At 48.9% G+C, this 20,273-nt stretch overlaps 2 protein-coding genes across 5 annotated transcripts; one reads left to right on the top strand and one right to left on the bottom strand.

The window, feature by feature from the left end:
• Nucleotides 1-306: 306 nt before the first annotated feature.
• On the top strand, nt 307-8,442 carry RNF14 (ring finger protein 14). Of its 3 annotated transcripts, none has more exons than XM_064458246.1 (9): nt 307-466; nt 1,076-1,268; nt 1,810-1,946; nt 2,470-2,621; nt 2,965-3,492; nt 3,876-4,104; nt 4,754-4,926; nt 5,513-5,643; nt 6,896-8,442. In XM_064458246.1, the coding sequence occupies exons 5-9, from the start codon at nt 3,037-3,039 to the stop codon at nt 6,951-6,953; spliced, it is 1,047 nt and encodes a 348-aa protein (XP_064314316.1). In that variant the 5' UTR covers nt 307-466; nt 1,076-1,268; nt 1,810-1,946; nt 2,470-2,621; nt 2,965-3,036; the 3' UTR covers nt 6,954-8,442. The 3 variants fall into 3 exon arrangements, with proteins under 3 accessions (XP_064314316.1, XP_064314315.1, XP_064314314.1); XM_064458245.1 differs by having other exon boundaries at nt 1,791-1,953; XM_064458244.1 differs by having other exon boundaries at nt 1,791-1,953; nt 2,455-2,621.
• A 1,366-nt stretch (nt 8,443-9,808) lies between these two features.
• GNPDA1 (glucosamine-6-phosphate deaminase 1) lies at nt 9,809-15,034 on the bottom strand. Of its 2 annotated transcripts, none has more exons than XM_064458247.1 (6): nt 14,657-15,034; nt 14,472-14,573; nt 13,181-13,363; nt 12,325-12,509; nt 11,501-11,675; nt 9,809-11,220 (listed from the first exon to the last, which is right to left on the bottom strand). In XM_064458247.1, the coding sequence occupies exons 1-6, from the start codon at nt 14,778-14,780 to the stop codon at nt 11,123-11,125; spliced, it is 867 nt and encodes a 288-aa protein (XP_064314317.1). In that variant the 5' UTR covers nt 14,781-15,034; the 3' UTR covers nt 9,809-11,122. The 2 variants fall into 2 exon arrangements, with proteins under 2 accessions (XP_064314317.1, XP_064314318.1); XM_064458248.1 differs by having other exon boundaries at nt 14,472-14,505; nt 14,657-14,730.
• Nucleotides 15,035-20,273: the final 5,239 nt, after the last annotated feature.

Raw genomic sequence — 20,273 nt, 5'->3', positions numbered from 1 at the left:
TATGTGTTAAAAATCCAAAGCTGAAAACGCCCAAGAAATAAATGCACTGGATTCTCCTGGGTCGCCTTCTCTCCAGCTGTTGATTGCGATGAGAACGCGGTGCCGGGGTGGGCGCGGGGGTTGCGCCCCCCGGTGCCGGGGTGTGCGGAGGGCTCTGACCCGGCTGAAGCCGGGCTCTGCGGGAGCTGTGAGGGCCGCGGCCGCCCCGCTCCGCTCCCCGGGCCCGGCGCTGCCGTCCCTCCGGGCCGCGGGCGGCGCTGCGGGGCGGCGGCGGGGACGGGACGGGGCGGGACGGCGCCTCCCTCCGCCTCGCCCGGCGGCCGCTCCCGCCTCTCCCCTCCCCGCCTCTGCTCGGCCGCGGCGCCGCCGGGCCCTGCCGCGCCGTGAGGGGCTGGGCCGGGTCCCGCCGCGCCGTGAGGGGCTGGGCCGGGTCCCGCCGCGCCGTCCCCGGGCCCGCACGGCTGAGGTAACGGGGGCGGCGCAGGCCGTGCGGGGACGCGGGGACGCGGGTGGCGGCGCGGGGCGGCCCGGGCCCTCCCTCCATCCCTCGGCCCGGGAGCCCCGGGCGGGGTGCGGGGGTCCTCCCGCTCCCCGGCCGTAGGTGGTGCCTGAGGCGGGTGCGACCGCGCGAAAACACAGCAATGGTTGAAACTGAAATGACAATCGCGCAGCTGGTTGCGGAGGGGGGAGCTTGGCCTGAAAATTTGGCTTTTTTTTTTTTCTTTAATTCTTTCTGCTTTTTGGTCGCGATTTTCCTCCCCCGTGCGGCTTGTTTGGAAGGGCTGGCTGTTGTTTGCTGATTAGGGGTAAATAAACGCCCTGAAGGTGGGGGGCAGCAGCTGGGTGGGATATCCGCTGGCTGCGGGGGGGCCCTCGCCGGGCGCCCGAGCTAGTTAGTGCGGGTGACAGCGGGCACGGCAGCTTACGCGGCTGGTTAGTGCTGTGGGAGCTGTAAAAAGATGATTCGGAATTTACAGAGCGCGTCTGCCCAAAGGGAGCGTTCGTTAGCATTCGTTACAGAAATGCTGAGGGGACTTTAATCCCCCTGAGCGTTTGTTTGTTTGTTTCCCTGCAGGCAGCTCGGAAGTAGCGGTGCCACAACCATGTGTGCTTTAAGGACAAAGTCGATGTTTTTCATGCCTTATATGAGGAAAAGTTTATGACCTGCAGCTCTCCCCGAGCAGTGAGCGGGGGCCCTGCTAACGCAGCTCTCCTCGGTCACCAGCCAGCACCTGCAACCTCGCCGCTGCGCCCCGGTGAATAAAAAGGTAATCCCTTACACGTGGCTTTATTTCCCCAAATCCAGAACTGAAATGGTGCAGGAGCACGTCTGAAAGACACCTGCGTAGGGTTTGAAGCTTCTTATCGATGTCTTCAATAACTCTAATCGTAAATGGGTCTTTTTGCATGTTTGTTTTAGAACAGTGGGTAAGAAATCCTGTTACTAATTTTTTTTCTTGTTTTTCACTCTATTTTCCCTTTCACACACGAACAAAACGTCCCTCTGTCGCTTGCCATCAGTGTATTTCACTATTTTCCCCCCTTACAGCTGCCTATAGCCACTAATGCTTCGCTTTTTGACGCTCCGTTAAGGTGTTTCTTTATTTTATAAAGCTACCAATGTTTTCTCAACCTGTAAAAAAAGCTTAATTATGTTTTACATTGTTTTGTATCAATTGCTCATGTTTCTAAATCTTATTATAGTAGCATAGAATAGATATGCCAAATTAATAATTGAAATAGGGATGCGTTAACTCAGTTGATCTTGTAGAGTGGTGTTAACTCCACAGAAAATTTCAATGTCTTCAGAAGACAAAGAAGCTCAGGAGGATGAGCTGCTGGCTTTGGCTAGCATTTACGATGAAGAGGAGTTTAAGAGAGCCAAGTCTGCCCAAGGAGGAGAAACGAGAATTTGTCTGGAGTTGCCCCAAAACTTCAAAATTTTTGTGAGTGGTGAGTTGAAATGTTTTGTGTTATCCCAAAATTCATTTTCACTGAGCTGATTTTCCGGTATGGGCTTCCATGGCCGCTGCCGTAGCGACCTGCAGGAGCTGTGACCGGGGACAGCACGACTGGCCCTGCGCTGTCTTGTTGGGGCTTATACCCGAGCGCGTGGTTTCGTCCTCACACATGTAACCTCCGTAGTGAACTTTGGTGAACTGGAGATGAGTAATAGTATTTCTTTGGAATAATTACGTTCGTTATTTTTTACTCCCTGAGGATGTGTCTTCCCAGGTTTCGTGTGCAGGATCTGATGTTTCCCAGTGCTGGCGTTCACTGACTTAACCGTATACGTACAACCCTGTGAAGTTTTACTGCACTGAGAAGTTTTGTTATAAATCATTGAATAAATCATTGAAAACCCAGAATTTTATCAAATGAAAAGAGCTATCTGTCATAAACAGTTACAGCTCATTAGTTTTCATTTTCTTGTTCCTTCTCCAACTGTCTCAGTTCTCTTTGATCCAGGCAATTCCGCAGAAAGCCTCCAGAACACCAGCTTTGAATACACCGTCTGCTTTCTGCCTCCCCTCGTGCTGAATTTCGAACTCCCACCGGACTACCCGTCAACCTCCCCGCCCGCGTTTACCCTCAGTGGAAAATGGCTCTCCCAAGCCCAGGTTTGTGAAAGAGCTTTAACATTTTAACAGTGCTTTTGTGATCAAGAGCGGGTTTGTAAGTAGCGGTGCCCTGGGGGATGCTGATGTAGCAGATGAAAGTAAAATTCAGACACAAACGATTACATTGCTCTTTCGGTTGGCTCTCTTGTTTCCTACTTGTTTTTATTTGGCCACCATCCTAAGCAATGCAAGCTTGCACCTAGGAGCATTATTTTTGTGTATGTTTTGTGTTTATGTACAAACTCCAGAATCTGGAAGGTAAATGTGAGCTAAGGGGAGTGATGGGAGAGGAAAACGACTTGTCAAAACATACTGAAATCTGGAATTGCTTTTTCTTTCCCAGCTCAGTGCTCTTTGCAAACACTTGGACAACGTATGGGAAGAGAATCGAGGCTGTGTGGTCTTGTTTGCCTGGATGCAGTTTCTGAAGGAAGAAACACTGAATTACCTGAATATTTCCTCCCCGTATGAGCTTAAAATGTGCCATGGAGGGAGCGGGCAGAGCAGGACGCCTTTGGCCCCTCTCGACGCTGAGAATGATTGTGGTGGCGCAGCAGGCTCTTCAGCAGCTGAGGAGGAAATCATCGACGCAAGAGCCGTGCAGGATGTGGAATCGTTGTCGAGTCTGATCAGGGAAATCTTGGATTTTGATCAGGCTCAGAAGAGGAAGTGCTTTAACAGTAAGATGTACTTGTGCAATATCTGCTTCTGTGAGAAGCTGGGCAGTGAATGTATGTACTTCACCGAGTGCAGCCACGTGTACTGCAAAGCTTGCCTGAAGGACTACTTTGAAATACAGATCAGGGATGGGCAGGTCCACTGCCTCAACTGCCCAGAACCGAAGTGTTCTTCTGTTGCTACTCCTGGCCAGGTAATAGTGTGCAAGCAGGGTGGTAGAGTTCTGCTAACTTACCAATAGTTACAGAGGACAAGGCGTGGCTTTCCGTGGTGAGCGTTGTGACTGTACCTGGGGACGTTTGTTTTTTCATACTGAGCCACACAGAGGCATCAGAGTTACAACGTGGCTCTGTTAGCGCTGGTGTCAGTCAGCGGCCTGAATTAATGTCCCGTCCCATTTAGCGCTGCATGTTTTTCATTCGATTAATTATTATTAAAATAGCATTTCTTTGCATGACCTGTCGGAGAATATTAAGTGGATTCATCCCAGCTGTAGGTACCTTTTCACTGGTTTTTTGCTGACCCTAGAGGCTCAGAAGTTCAGATGCTTGTAATCTTTCTTTGACCTTTATTTAGGTTAAAGAGTTGGTCGGAGAGCAGCTCTTTGCACGATACGACCGCCTGCTCCTGCAGTCTAGCTTGGACCTGATGGCGGATGTAGTGTATTGCCCTCGCCCCGGCTGTCAGACACCGGTCATGCAAGAACCAGGTTGCACCATGGGCATATGTTCGTGTTGCAACTATGCCTTCTGTACTCTCTGTAAAATGACTTACCATGGGGTCTCTCCATGTAAGGTTACGGCGGGTGAGTCTCATCGTATTTCGGAAATGGATCAAGAAACAATTAAGTCTTGTGGGAAGAAGGCTGAGAGTCAGAAATTAAGCAAGGAAACTCATCACCGCGTGAGCTTGCTGTCAGATTAGATTCGTTTGGAGTAGGTCCGTTGCTGGCAATTAAAAATTATTCCTTTGATGACACTCCACGGCTCAGGAGGTCCCTAAACTGCCGATCGCCAAATGCTGAGAGGCCGTAGCCGGGGAAGAGTGATCCTATATGTGCCTTTCTTTATCCTTCCCTGGGAATCCCACCGCTTTCCGTTGTCAGGGCTGATACTGGAACTGGATGGATGCTTCTCTGTCGTTTGGCCTCAAAATCTTGTGACAAAGTTATGTTTACTCTATGTTCAGAAAAAATATTTGGTTTTTAGTTTATTTTACCTTGCAGACTTGTTCTAACTCCGTCAACTGGTCTCTTATAATGAAACAGTGTAAAACGTTGAATTTTGAGGTAGAGGGGTTTTAATAGACTCAACTTTTTCTTACATATTCTTCGTTTTACTTGCTTTTTAACTAATGATGTTAGTTTCCTTTGAGATTACTTTATGCTGTTATTAGCTGGACTTCTTTAGATAATACATTATAAAAGCTGTTTTGTTTTTGTTTTATTTCCCCAGAGAAATTAATGGATTTGCGAAATGAGTATTTAGAAGCAGACGAGGCAACTAAGAAGTTCTTGGAACAACGCTATGGCAAACGAGTGATTCAGAAAGCCCTTGAGGAGATGGAGAGTAAAGAATGGCTAGAAAAGAACTCCAAGGCTTGTCCTTGCTGCGGTACTCACATAGAGGTAAGCGTGGTGGGGAAAGGCTGAAGAATCATAGTAACTCTTAACAGGCACTAACTTAAATCGAGTCAGTTCTGTATTTAGGCTGGAACAGGTTTATTTGTAGCCTCCAAGTTCACCAGGGAAGGTGAATTTCTAGGAGATGGCAAGAGAACTTTCCATTTCAGTCTGTGGTACGTGGAAAAGGAGGGGGTGTTTCTGGAGCTCAGGGACTTGGGTAAATACAGCGACCGGTATTGCTCGGACCCTGGTACTAAAAAGATCTGGGGTGACTTTGGGTCTGTATGAATCCCTTTGTTTTCCATGTGCTTCAGGCTACTGCTGTTCTGGGCTACAGCCAGGAAATAAAACCAGCTTCAGAAAAATATTAATTTCCAGTATTATTAGCATTATAGCTAATTTACCATTCTGTGGTTCTAGCTCCCAGTCCTTTTGAGCAGTGAAACAATCACAGTGTTACGACAGAGTCGGGGCAAAATATAGTCGTATTAGTTGATGCAGTTTCAAGGAGTCTTATTGTACAGAGACAGGCCTGGAGACTGAGACGGGAAGACTCTGTTACTGCTATTTCTTGTTTTCTTCTCCTCAGAAACTAGATGGTTGTAACAAAATGACGTGTACTGGCTGCATGCAGTATTTCTGCTGGCTTTGCATGGGTTCTCTGTCGAGGGTGAACCCGTACAGGCACTTCAACGATCCATCTTCCCCATGCTTTAATAGGTATGCATTTGCATCTGTTTCTTCTAGTGCTGTCCCGCTTGTTTTTCTACTTATAATCTCTCCCAGGTTATGCTGACCTTGAAATTTGTAGTTGTACAGTTTAAGACACAGTTTCTTGTCTCAAATATTTACGCTTACAAGGACCTGACACTGACAATAATAAAAAATATCAGGAGTGATTTGGGATGTGGTTTTGCTTTTTAAGAACTTCTGTTTTAAAATTGCGGAGAAGCCCTCTGGACCTGTTCCTGATGCTCTGCTCGCTGCCTCTGACTGGGAGACAGCCTGTAGCAAAACCTTTCCTTGCAGATGCTCAGGTATATGATAGCGCAACACAAGATTTTGGGTAAAAAAAAAAAAAAAGCGGCTTCTAAAAAGCTGCAGACTAGGCTTCCATCATCGCTCTCAGGGGTGTATCAAGAGGGAAAGGATGCCGCGGCTGTCTGGGCAATTGAAAGGGCAGGCAGGTCAGGGAGGAGGAATGACAGCAGCCCAAGCTTGTGTGTATTTCCTTGGCTTACGTGCCCGTCGCTGTGATACACAGTGCCTGGGTACCAAAGTCAAAGCACCAGTACTTACTCAACCCTCCACCGCCTGTCCCGCTGTAACAGAGGTGGCTGACAGCATTTATTTTTCTCTTGCTCTTCTTTTTCAGCATTCCCTCTTCTCCCAACAGTAAATTTTTTTTAGCCTGTTTTCCTTTCTGTTTTTCTTCTGGTGTTCTTTTTTCTTTTCATTTAGCTTAACCTCTACCTATCTTAGCTAAACCCATCTGTTTTATAAAAAAATTCCACTTTCTTCCCTTTTGTTTCAACACACACACCCCCACCTGCTGTTTATAGGCTGTAGCTGTTTGCCCAGCTCTGTATTGTCGGATGAGACAATCCTGTTTGGAGCAGGGGGGCTTGGCTGCTGCTTGTGCGCTGCCTGAAGACTGGCTAGGAGCGGCAGCGTGCTGGGGAGCCTTTAACGGTTTGGATTACGGATATTTTCAGGGATTTCGTGGGCCATCGTGTGCGTAAGGGGCTGTACAACCTTCTGGTGTGATGCGCCACAGAAGCGCCTGTGGACTAGCTGATATTTTGACTTTGATGGTTGCAGCACGAGTGTTTTATGATACTGACAAAAACCATGAAACTTCCTGCTTTTGTATTTTTGGTCCCATTTAGATTGATTTTCTTTTTTTGTACATATCTTCTACTTTTTTTTTTTTTTTTTTGCATCCTGATGTATATTATTGGCTGTCTTGCAGATTGTTTCAAGCCATGCATATTGACGGTGAGTTCTGGGAAGCTGAAGATGAAGACTAGTAGCTTTCTCCAGCAACAAAAGCCGAACAAACCAGAGACAGAAGCTTTCCATTTTTGTGTCACGTTTGTTTGCTTTTCACTTCCGTTACGTGATAGAAGAACGCTAACTACCTTGCACCGCGGGGTACTCACACTTCAGAGGCTGTTGCCAAAACCAAAGGAGACCATTTTCCCCGTCCTGCGGTCAGGATCACCACTGAAGGCCCTAATAATCGGATCGATTTAGAGACAAGTACAACCAGTCAGAAGTGGGAAAATTACTGGAAAAATACATACGAAGAGGTGCCCCTTTCTCAAAAGCAAACAAAACTGAAGCCCCAAATCACAGAAGTAGTTGGGGGTTTCCTTTAGGGAGACTGACCTTTTGAGGACTCGGCTCGTGTCCATCGTGGGTTTTAGGGCAGCGTTACTATAGCTGCAGTGCTCAGCCTGGAGCCGTTTAGCGATGCTTCTTGGACAGGGTGAGTTTGCTGATACAATATGGAAAATTCCTCCTGCGTTCAGCAGCTGAGCCGGTTGTTTCTATAGCATTTCCTGACCTGTTTCTCTGAAAAGCAGCTCATTGCTTGGTCACTGATGCCATCTAACGACGTTAACCCCCTTCTTGCTGGCTGTAGTGCCAGGGTCTTTGTGTTACTGGGTGCTGTGGCAGAAAATGACCAAGAACCATTTCCAGAAATCTGAATGAGTTTGATGGCTCATCGCGGCGTCGCTGTCGTATTCGCTCACGTTGCCTCTCCTTGTTTTGGCAGTGGTGGGTGCTGAGGCAGTGAGCTGAGCGTGCGGCCAGTGAGGGGGTGAAAAATACAGGATACATAGTTGAGAAGAACTTGAATTCTCCAAGATATTGAAAATTACCTTGTCTTCAGACGATGAAGTTTTGGTTTGGATTTTTTTTAAAAAAAAACCTAACTCTTCATAAAAGAAATCTGATAGTTGATAGTTTTAGTTCCGGACTAGATCCCTTATTTCCACTGTTCTTGCTCTTCAAATGATTTCAAACCCTGAATTTTTTCGCCTGAAAGCTCAGCAAGTAGTTTTGTGAGCATGAAAGTAATTACCGGAGGGAGCCACTACTTTTTTTTTTTTTTAGAAGTTTTTCCACTTGCAGAATGGTCTAAAAATTTATTTCGAAATTAAAACTGCATGTGCTGTGTTCAAAACAAGTAGCAGGGGCCAGATAGATAGCTCAGGAGCTGGAGGACTCTTCAGAAACCCAAGGTGAACACTTCTCACTCAGTTTTGACTTACAGTAAATAAATTGATATCGGATATCTGGCCCAAATGAGTGCTGATTTAGTTCCTTCTGCAGAGGGTGAAAGCCTGTACTATTGAAATTGGTAGTAATTAAAAAGATGAGATGTTAAGAGCGGATCTCTTGTCTTGGTTTAGGCTGTAGGGCAGCGTGTAGGGAAAGTTTACATTGTGTATGGTTTAAATTGTATTTCCTGCACCTTTCACATGCACTAAATTCACTTTAAACAGTAAATGTAGTTGTCTCCCTGTTTGTCTTCACTATGGCACGTGTGCGGCAGCACAGATCAGCGCGTGGGACAGAGCTCTGCTCCGCGCCTGGGTGGCGATCGCCTCCATGGCCCGCGTGCCGCGGCGCTCGCTCGCGGCAGCGTCTGTACAAGGACCTAGGCCGGACCTGGGCTCGCGCAGAGCTCTCGGGTGAAGTTGGCACGGGATCTGTTCCGCTGGTAGAAGTTTGGAGGTGTGCATGTGCCCCCCCCCGGCTTTCCCTGGGAGACACAAGCCCCTGACTGATGCGAGGTGGCTGTCGTGACTCTTGTGGGAACGCTGCGTTGGATGGAGCCAGCTTTTTGCTGCAGCCCCCACAGTAGTTCCACTCTGGCCACAATTTTTAACGCTACAGGCTGAGTCCAAAAGCTGCCTGCTTTTGGAGGGGGCTTTCCTCTCACTAAGCTGCATATGTGAGTAGACAGGGAATGTTTATGAGGAGGAGGAGCATGTGCTTAAACCCCGTTTTCCTGCCTGGATGGAGGAGATGGGTGTTGGGTCTCTGGGCAGGTCCCTTCTGCCAGGACAGAGGTGGGCTGAGGGTAGGGCGTGGGTGCCAAAGGGTACGTTGGGATGAGAAGCCATGGCAGGGGATGTCTGCCAGGGCTACCACAGCCCAAGGGCGTGGTGAAGTATTTGAAGATGTTACAATGAACTACCTCTGCTTTCAATAATATGTGAATTCTGGGCATTTGGGGACCCCTGGGTTAGAGCTCCCATGTTTTGCAGTGAGGCAGAGGAGGCCAGACCCTCCCAGGAGAGGACTGCATGTGTAGGACAATCAGCTGGTGTTGCAAAGGCAGGACAGCTAAAACCAGAACCTGTCTTCACTGACAGAGAGCAAGGCAGGCAACTCTGCTAACGTGGCACAGAGTTTCTTGCTCAACGTGTACTCCTTCCTCTTGCAGCCCCCCTCGCTCTCTCTGTACATGCAGAGCAAGCGTTAGATTTATTTGCAGACATTTTGTGGTAAAAGGTGGAGAGCTGTGACCTTCTCTTTTCTCCTTTAAAGATCCCCACCTTTTTAATGAAATGGCTGCTGCCTGGCAGGACAAACTGTAGCAGGTGTTTGGTGGAGACCTGCCAGCACATGCTGCCAAGGCAGGGGGCTCTGGAAGTAGGGAGCAGCAGCAGCTGTTTCCACCAAACTCCTTTCGGTAAAGCTTTGGTTCTAGGCGATGGAGAAATCTTGTGCAAAATAACAGGTCTTTCTCATGCTTTGAAGGCTGTGGTGTTGCTGTTCAAAGGTGGTGTTAGGAGGCCTGTTCAGCCACGTAACCTGTTCCGTGTTTCACCAGCACACTGAGAGTGAGCCGCAGATAGAGTCAGTGTGACCGTTCAGAAAAAAATAAGACATTTACTGTAGAAAGTTACGTTACAGAACAACAGCTTACAAAATTTCTGCATAAAGAAAATAAATGCTCCCCAGTTTGTCTTGCACCTCACTTGTTAGCATGTGATAAGACAGCTGGGAATCAAGTTTCAGAACTGGTGGTGCCTTGCCAGTACAGGCTGCTTCCACCTGTGTGGGGCTGAGGGAACAGAGTGCTTCCTTTGAGACTTGTTTGGCATTTCCTCATTGCAGCGTGAAGCACGGAAAGGAGGGAGAGAGAACGTACTGCTTCAGGCTCTGCCCTGACACTGTAGCAGAGTGCTGAGCAGCAGCGAGAGAAGTTATTTATGCTTAATCTGACAAATCTATCCTCTTGTAGTACATCGTAAAGCCTGAAACTGAACTTGTAAGGCTTCCTGTGTGACAACAAATAAAACCATATAGATGCATAAACAAATGCCTTAACTGCATTAATGATACTGCATTATTAACGCAGCACTGATGAACGCTGTCTGTAGCCTCCCTTTTGCCAGAACGGTCTCAAGTCCAACATCTGGCTCAAAGAGGGGTTCAGCCAAGGCTTTACCTGGTCAGGTCTTGAAAACCCCCTAAGGACAGAGGCTGCATAGCCTCCCTGGGCAGCCTGCCCCACTGCCCGAGTCTCCTTGTGGGTCAGGTTTTTTAACTTATATCCAGTCTGAGCACCTCAACTCAACCCAAGCCCCCCTGCCCGTTCTCATCTTCCCCCGGGACGCTGCCCAGGAGAGCCTGGCTTCATCTTCCCGCTGACCTCCTCGTAGCTGTGAAGCACGCTGCCGTTAGGTCATGCTGAAGCCTTCCCTTCTCCAGGCTGAACAAGCTCGGTTCTCGTTTTAAATGTCTATAATGTAAGAGCGTATTATGGAAGGAGAGTGACACAAAAAGGTACTTGTCAGAATTAAGAGATGCATCCCAAAGGGAGCACCCGTTTGGTTTCTACAACACTGTACTTTCACGTATCTTCACACTTAAGTTTTGGGGCCCTCAGTCCACGTGATTACAGTTGCTTCATAGATTGAAAAATTCGTTCTCCACCAACTTCACCTTCAGAGAATAAGCTCGTGGTGGAAGTTTGTGGAACACACTATACTGGTTCCCATCCTCGTTTGGTTAATTAAGGCAGGTGTTGCATCTGTCTTTTTAACGGACAGGAGCAAGCACATAATCATTTTGCTAATTTAAGAACAAATCTGAGTTTCTGCAGCAATTCGCTTTCTTCACAGCTGGTTTTCAACAGAAAAGCTGGTTCAGCATTACTCTAAGCAGCAAGAGATTAATCGCTGTATGGCTTCTTAGACTGGCTTCTTTCTGTTCCCGGCTCCTTCATGCTGTATAAGGGTTCCACAAGCTTGTTGTGAACCAGCATTAAACCTAATGTAGCAAGCAAAAAGATGACTTAAGTAGACATAATAAAGCAAAATTCTCAGTCATTGGATGCTAATGAAGTTAGGCATTGCTAAAGTCCTTGTGCCTTTGCTCCCGTGCCCACAAAGTTAAGCTTACGCTTTTATTAAGGCTGTACGGCTCAGCTGTTACGTTTAAGGAATGTACTCCTTTGGGAGTTGATTAAACAGAAACATACAATGCAAAGCATGGCTTTTACCACTTACAGACTAAGTACAACAGCTGCTTGGCCTGGCCAAACACTCACCTTTGAAGTATTTCACGGTCTTAACTTTGAGTTCCAGCGTGGCATCCTCATCGCACACAAACACAGTGTTGGGGTGTTGCTGGAAAGCAGATACCGTCCACATGTGGTTGACACCTTCCTCGATGGCTTTGTACAAAGCAAAGGCTTTGTGGGCTCCTGTGATAAGAATCATCACCTGGACTCCGAGACACAGAGGATGGCAGTTAGGGTCTAGAAGATGCGTTCAGAGAGAGCATGCCCACACCCTGCTGAACTGGGAGAGCCGCCCCAGTCCCTGACAGGGGTTTATCTCCATCATCCTATGCAGAGGCACTTCGCTGTATCCTGATTCTGTTTGCGCTGGCTGCATTTTATTTGTCAATTAAATCATAGCCTGGTGGGTCATTTTAATGACTCAGACCCTTTGCGCTCCCCTGTATAAACCAAGGTATAGCCTCAATTAAAAGCTATCCCATACAGTTTTCATGACCTGCTGGTGTAACATCAAGTCAACCAGTGGTTCTTGCAGTTATTTCCCCAGATGAGGGTCTTAACCAAAGGCATTCTCCCGAACCTTTCTAGCTCCCTGAGGATAACAACTCTACTGCAGGGTTATGCAAACGTAAGTGTTAGTAGAGCAAAAATGGAAGACAGAGCACGAGCCTTTCAATAGCGTCACAGGATGCGAGAGAACAGGAGGGTCAGGTATTCAGCTGTGCGTGGCAGGAAAAGCATAAGCTGGCCTGCGCCAGCAGGGTGCATTGCTGCTCCGAGACGGGACAGCCTTTAACTGCAGGAAGCCCTGCTCAAGAGCTGCTCTGTGAAGTCACTGCTTTTCTCCTAACCTCTCTGGCATCCATGACAGTGCCTACTCCGACCGTCAAAGCCATTGTGGGGACTTTGGAGAGGTCACCGTCAAAGAACCTGGCATTAGCCAGTATAGTGTCCATAGCCAAGGTCTTCACTCGTGTCCTGGATACCAGACTTGATCCAGGCTCGTTGAAAGCGATGTGGCCGTCTGGGCCAATACCTGTGGCAGAGAGAGTTTGAGAAGAAGGTCAGTCGCTGTTACAGTTACCGTAGGAAGCAGAGCCAGCAGCGCTCCTATCAGAAGGACACTCGGGGCTTCAGGAATAGATACAGATCTGAGAAAAACCCCTGCAATTTTTCTGCTCAAGCTCAAATTTGCTTCTGGTAGGAAAGAGAGCAAAAGCCCCCTCTGAAGCCAACAGAGACTCTTCCCTAATCGTGCTGAGACAAGATGACAAGCAGAGGGCAGATCTTAAGGCAAACTAATGGGAAAAGCTTGGTTGAGCTCCTGTTGGCTCTGACTACTCCTAGCAGGTTCCTGTTAGCCCTGGCAATTGTGATACGTTTTGTATTCAGTAGAGTTCCAGCCCTGTAGAGGCTAGGCTTTCCAAACACCTGCTAGAATAACAGTCCTGCCTGTTTCTCCTGCTAATCTTTTCCTGAACAATCCACTTACTGGACTGAAATACTTAAAACGGGGGCGCGGTACTTTGGAAGACAAGGCTGCCAGCACACGAGCACCCAGGGTGATGGTGTATGGGTTGGCTTTCACTGCACATCCACTGAGCTGCAGTGAAAATGAACTCTCCTGATAATAAATGAGATGGCTGGTGGAGGAAAGGCAGCGTTTCCTGCCAGTGTTTAGAGACCGATAGTCCTTCGGGTTTTCACCTCCAACGAAGAGTTCAATTCCTCCAGCTGCTTTGATTTTATCCTCAAATGCGTCACACTCTGCCTGTAGATCAGGTGCGTTTCCATCCAAAATGTGAACATTTTCTGCTGAGATGTCAACATGCTTAAAGAAGTTATTCCACATGAAGGAATGGTAACTTTCCGGGTGATCCCTTGGGAGACCTGGTAACAGATCACGCACGGGACTGAGACCAACTGGAAGAACATGACACGTAACATAAACCACCTGTACCACTTGCAGTGGCTTTGGTAATAGAGCGCTGCTTTCTCTGTCTGTCATTTGTGGCTCCCTCAACTTTCACACGTTGTTGTTATTTCCCTAAATAGCAAAATTACATCAATCACAATAGCTCCTATAAGACACATGCTCATACCATCATGCAATGGATGTTCCAGAAAAGCAGCCATGCACTGTGCCTCAACTGTTACCACCTTTTCAGCACCCCTACCAGTTTGTATTAGCAAGAATGATTAAAAAAAGTGCAGAAGCCTGGGAAGTAACTTACTGCATATTTTTTTTCCCCTTGAATGCTATAAACCCACACTGGACTGCCTGCTCCCTAACGCTGCTTGATTAGGATTGTTCACAGAAAAATTCCTTGGCCAGAGTGACATTAGCATTAGCAAATATTTAGCCCGTATGGTTTTCACCTTTGGAGCTTTATGCTTGCCCACTGATCTCTCTGTACTCTTTCTTGTGAAGAGGCTATTTTATCACAGCTTTGTAAACAAAATGGTCCTCTGCAGCCTTAGCAGAAGCGCGCGTCAGTTACGGAAAGGCACTTGGACAGGTAACACATCCGTCTTTATAAGGGACCTGGAGCTAAAGTGACCTTTATAATCCCAGAGCAAAGGTGGTAGTTAATATTGCACGCTACCTCAGGCTGCAGTGCTCAGCCTGATCCTTAGCTGATCAACACCTAAGTTCAGGCAAAATACAGTGGTGTCTAGCGCGTACAATACCAGGCAACACCTGATGCTCTTTGATACTGACAAATCGATACTTTGATACTGATTTATTTCTTACATAGGTGTTAAAATTGTACCGTTAACCCCCTTGGCCCGCGCAGGTGTTACCCTTCCTACCGTAAGTCCTTTGCAGATGGGATTTTCAGCGCCCGCCACACGCGAACGGGGCCGTCAGGCTGCGGCACCGAGGGCTGGGACCTGCCTCGGTAAGGGGACATCTGCACCGCGCAGAGATACGTAATAGACCGCGAAACGGGTAACGAAAGGCAAATACTTTTTTTTTTTGCGTGTGGGCACTCACCCACGTACTCGTCCATGTTGAAGGTCTTCACGTACTGGAAGGAGAGGTCCCCGTTGCGGCAGTACTCCACCAGCTTGCGGTAGCAGCCCAGCGGCGTGCTGCCTGCGGGGGAGCCGCCGCCTCAGCCCCCCGGGGCGACGCCCCCCGGGGACGCCCGCCGGCCCCCTCCCGCCCCCGGCACCCACCTGTGGGCAGCCCCAGCGTGAAGAACCGCCCGGGCCCGGGCCTGAAATGGACGATGCGGTTGCGGATGTACTTGGCGGCCCACTCGCTGGCCTGCGCGTACGTCTCCAGGATGACCAGCTTCATGGCGGGGCCGGGCGCCGCCTGTCAGGGCGGGAACCGCGCCGAGCAGCGCCGCTACGCCGCCATCTTACCGCCGCCGCCCCGCTCGCTCCTCACCCACCTACCTGCCTGCCCGCCCGCCTGCCGCCGCCCGGGGCTCCCCTCAGCGGGCGGGACCGAGGCGGCAGCACCGCCCGGGCCGCCCTTCCCGGAGCGCCCGCCCCGCCGGTGGGCGGTGAGGGGCGAGCGGCGGGACCGCGACCGGGAGCGGGACGGGGAGCGGGACCGCGACTGGCACCGGCTCCTCAGGGCGGCCACTCGCCGAGGGAGCCCCGCGGGCGGCTCCGGGCGCGGCCCGAGCTCTCAGCCCCGCGAGGGGGATCCTAGGGTGAGGATTTAGGGTTAGAATTCAAAGAAGAGGTTAAATACACCCAAGAATTAGGTGCTCTGCCTGCTATCGGGCTGTTCACGTGAATCAAAGTTACGATGCTGGGAACATGCCTGGACAAAGCTTTTGGGAACGAAGCATTTTCCCCAGATGTGTTAAAAAGGCAATTAGATCTTTAAATTTCCTTATTCCTTCCCGCTCCTCCCAGGGCGTCCCCATCGCTGCAGGGATCCGCCCAACTCGGCCCTTCTGGGGGTCTCGCAGCCGCCCGCAGTCCCTCGAGTGAAGCCAGGAGCCACGTCCCGGCCAGGAACGAGGAGCTCTCACGCTTGAGGCATTTTGTAGGGACCCGCTTCAGGGCACGTTAGGGTCGTTCTGAGCTTCGGCTGCGGGGGCAGAGCCCCTCTCCAGTGAACAAGCCATGCCCCGCGGATGTTCGTGCTGCTCCCGACAGCGGTGCTATCCCAAAAAGCCCTTCCTGCTCTTGCTCCGGCTGCCTTCAAGCTGTGATGGAAACATGCCCAACCTCTCCTTGCAATGGGTTCGTTGTTGAGACAGATGCAAAGCCCTTACGTCAAAGTGAGACAGCATTTCACTTTCATTAGAAGAAAGGATGATATACAAATTGCTTTGCTAGGATCCAGCCTGTGCAGTTTCTTCTTATTTTAATAATTTAAACAACCTGGCTAGTGTGAGTGCTCCTGATACTGTCTTATCGTGGATGCTGAGAAGTCCTGGCTTGGTTTGCATTTGGATGGGGAATGATGGGTGTGGGGTGTGACGGGCCATAGCCAGGCGGTTGTGGTTGGACATGGGAAGAGTTTTAGGCCACAGAAACTAAATTAGGTTGAAAGCGCTATGTGTTTCCATCAGCAGTGGTTAGCCAGCAGGCAGGTAAGTATTTCGGTGGCCGTAGTGCTGGGTAAAGGACTGACAGCAGCAGCATCCTCTGCGCTCCTGCAGCGCAGGGCAGCCTGGGCTTTGGCTCTGCGTGAAACAGCTTTTCCACTTTTCCCATCGGGGTCACATTGGTGTGTTAGACCCATTGGTCCCAGGGACACTGGCAGGAATTACAGTGCCAGCAGGTTCATAGGCGCAGGACGGAGGCGCTGACCAAACAGGCTGTGCCTCCACTGCAATGGAGGGGCAGCAGGGACCTGGCTGAGGTCTGAGCACTTCCCATCCCGGGACCGCTTCGGCGCATTCGCCAGGTACTGCCGACACTGGCACCGGGGATCGGGTGAGCGTATCTCCTGAGCTGCACGCCAACGTGGGAGTTGCGGTGAAGAACTCATCCCCGTTATTGCAGCACACCTGCAGCTTCGGGTGTGCAAAGCCAAAACCGCTGCAGGGCTCAGAAGGGAGAGTGCACCAGCACGTTGATTCTGCAAATAACTCACATCAGATCGCTCAGCGTTACCATGGAAACGCGGCGAAGGCTCAGAGATTGCTGAAAAGCAAATACTGGAGGCACAGACCGCATAGGAATTGATTGCAAGAGACACCGTGGACTTCCCACAGCAGTGAGCTGTAGGGCAACAACCGTGTCCTGCCCTGGGGTGACTTGCGGGTTGTCAGGATTGTCTGCCATCCGAGCGGCGTGTGGACAGCCATCACCCCGTCCCCTGCCGCCTGCCTTCCCTTCTTCACTGCACTTTGCCCCCTCAGAGGTATGGAGAGCTGCTGCATTTGAGGATCAGCCTTAGAGCATCCTACCGTGCTGCTTGCACAGCCCCAATGTCAGGATGGATTTGGTTTAAATTCAGATGCTGTGGGTCTCTGTCGATTGCAAAGGGCCTGGCTCTTGCTTTAATCTCCTCTGCAAGTGGCTTTGGCAGACATGATGCACAAAGACAGAGGAGGCAGTCGGCAGCTCCGAGTGACAGCAAAACATGTTTTGATGAGGGGAAAAATCTACAACGGTGCAAGAGAGCCGGGCAGGTGCATCTGCTGCCACAGCTGCCCTGTTCTGCCCACATCCCGTGTATCTGCATGCTTTATACAATCTTACGTTACTTAGGAATTGCTCCAGGGCTGGGTTATACGTGTGACTAGCATGCAGGGTATTTTTAGGTGTGATAATTTATGCATGTTATTGTTCCTGCATTTACAGCTAGCTGTTCAAATGTTGAAGAACTTCCTGGTACATGAACAGGCTGATTCTCCTTCCTTGCAAAGGCAGCAGATGGAAGGAAACAAACACTTCTCTGCAGAAGAAGTTTAAGTTTAACCAAGCAGTTCTAACAAGCACAGCATTTTCTTTATGTCTGTGTCGAAGTGAGTCAACAGCGCTCAGAGACCAGGGCTTTCACTACCGGGAACTGCTTGGGAGCACTGGGATATTTTTACCTAAAAAGAGCAACAACTAAAAAATTATCTCCGTAAAGGACCCTCTCTCCAAATCCTGTAGTTCATGAGTCTTTTTAATATCCACCATCTGTCACCTCTTCCTGCTCCAGCATGTTCCACTTACCTTCTCACCCCTATTTATAAGAAAAGGATAAACAAGATTCCATGTTGGATAGATCTGGAGGGGAGCTGCTCTTTTCTGCAAGCCCTGCTCACTGCTTAGCTCTCCCAGAAGCACCCAAATCCCAGTGAGGAGTTGCTGGGGGATCACAGCAAGCCGACACGCTCGGGTGGTGCACGAGCAGGCAGCTCAAGAGAGCGCACATGCCAGTCCCTTCCCGTTTTTGCAGACAAGGTTCCCGTGGGAAAACTGGCAGAGCTTCACTCCTCATCAGGTTAAAAACTGCTGTCTATGGGATTTAATCTGGATAGCAAGATTAAAATAACCGTTGGTTAATTGTGGTTTCTCCAGTAAGCTGAAGAAATAATGGAGCGGCAAAGATGGCTGGTGAAATGAGTGGGTTAGGGTGCCAAAGCCCCAGCTCTGACAGAGTGAGCTATGCTAGATGAAGGCAATTCGGAGCTCAGCTGTCTGCCTTGCCCTGTTTGCAGTCAGCACAAATTCGTCTTCCTCACTCGATAGTTTCAACCTCAGTTCTGCTGTTGAATTTCAGGAAGAGAGAAGTTCTGCTGAGGAAGTCTTCCATCTCAATGCTGCTGCTATCTGCATTCCCCTTCCTTACAATACTTGCGGCTTACTGGGGCATAATTTTGCGCACCAGTAAACAAGGCACTGCTAACGAGTAGCTCTGCCTGGGCTGTAGGAGCGTATGCAGTTGTGCTCGCTGTGTGGATACTCCTCCTTGCAGCAGACCCGACGTGACCGAGCAGCTTTTGTTGTTACAATGAACAGGCACAGAAAATTGCAGCTGCGTGTGTGTTCAAAGCTGCGCGCAGAGATCCGCGCCTGCATCTGCCGTGCCGGGGAACCCGCCATCTGCCGAGGTTGGACGAGAGGTGGTGCAGCGTGCTTGGCCAGGGGCTGTCAGGGGGCTTCGGGCCGGGGGCCCCCATGTGTTTTTAAAGGCTGCGTCAGAGCTCGTTGGCATAAAGGCGCACGCAGAGGTGTGAAGCCATGTTGCCTGAGAAACGGCTGGGGTTTGTGCCTCCGCAGACCGTGGTCATCGCCGATTCTGTTTCTCTGAAGAGGCAGCAAAACCAGAAAGACTCAGGTCCTGACCTACTGTAGATACATCAGTAACATGGTTTTAAACCAAACTGAGATGAGAATAACACTGTGCTGTGTCGATAGAGCTTTGAACTAGCAAAAAGCTAAAAGAAGCTTCAAATACAAAATGGTACTGACTAAAAAATATTAAGAAACTGAAGAGCATCAAGGTATGTAGTGTGTCTCAAAGCAAACTAATTTAATATCAGTAAATTCCTAGAAATAATTTACAGCTCTATCAACGTTTACATACAAGAGACCCACCTCCTGCTGCTTTTCCTTTCTTTACATTTTCACAGTCGCAGAAATCTCACACGATGTTTTGGGGAGGAACACCTGTTAAGACAGCATTTATTAATCCTTAACAAATCTCTTCAGCCTTATTACACAACTAGAATTCAGGATGTTATTCCACAGCGTGAAAACAAGACATGACATATATGTATATCCAAACCCTATGATTCCACTTCTTGCATATTAAGTCTGGATGCCTCTGTGGGCACGGGAATACTGCTCACTTTGGTGTTTGGAGTTGATGACAGAAAAGTTTTTTCAATAAGAGTGTAAATGTACAATCAGTGAACACTACAAGCAGCCACTGGGCCCGAAGGAACCAAGCGGACAGCAGCTGCTCAGCTCCCAGCCAGGCTCACAGCACTCTGTTGAGGTTTTGTGGGCAGCATGGTGAAGTTTTTCTTGATACCAGTGGTCTTTGGATCAGACTCGTAATAAAGTTTCCATCTTCCTTGAGCCCAGCATTGCCAATGGCTGGATAATGCAGCCTTTTAGTGAACAACACTTCACCGTCACTTTTCTTCTTCCTAACCTGCCAGTTGCAGCCTGCTTGCCTGTAATTAAGCTATTAAAGTGGAGAGCTTCACAGCTACCATTTGGCCCATTAGCTTACGTGAACGTTTCGTCTTTGCTTTTTTCCTAATTGGGTCATTTATCAGTACAAGATTAGAAGAGAGATCTAGTTTAAATGTCCTGCTTATTTCTTATTAGTCTAGCTTTAAAATGCCCTGCCTTTGAGGTTTATTATTGAGCTTTTAGAGTTCTATATTTATTACAAATTGTAGATTCAAAGTGTTGCCTTCATTGCTCAGCCATACACAATAATTAAAGGAACACTTGTACAGCGCTAGGGTTTCAGAAGACTCGCCGTACTGCAATTCTGTAATACTTTCAATTACTTTCAAATACTTGCACAGCACATCCCGCGCGGAAGTCACTAAAAAGCAATGACTTCAAGCTTCAGAACGTCTCTTGGGAGAAAAGACATTTTGCACTGGAGGAAATATCAAAAAAACAGAGAGGCATGAAGTGATTTGCCTAAACCATGTAGGAAATGAAAGGAGAACCAGTCATGCCCTGCCACAGCATCATCTCTCTACAGAGCTTCTCCTTCTACAAAAATAAAATAAATACACAGAAAGCAGCTGGAAGAGCTTGCTGTTACCTCTCCTGAATTAGTCTTGTCAGACTCGATGGCCTAGCTGGGCAGTGATTTGCCTCCAGCTGGCCCCAAAATGGCTGAACACAAACTGTTTCA

Source organism: Phalacrocorax carbo, chromosome 8 (assembly GCF_963921805.1).
Source record: "Phalacrocorax carbo chromosome 8, bPhaCar2.1, whole genome shotgun sequence".
NCBI lineage: Eukaryota > Metazoa > Chordata > Aves > Suliformes > Phalacrocoracidae > Phalacrocorax > Phalacrocorax carbo.
Note: the sequence above shows the minus strand (reverse complement) of the source record. Positions and strands in the feature narration are given on the sequence as shown.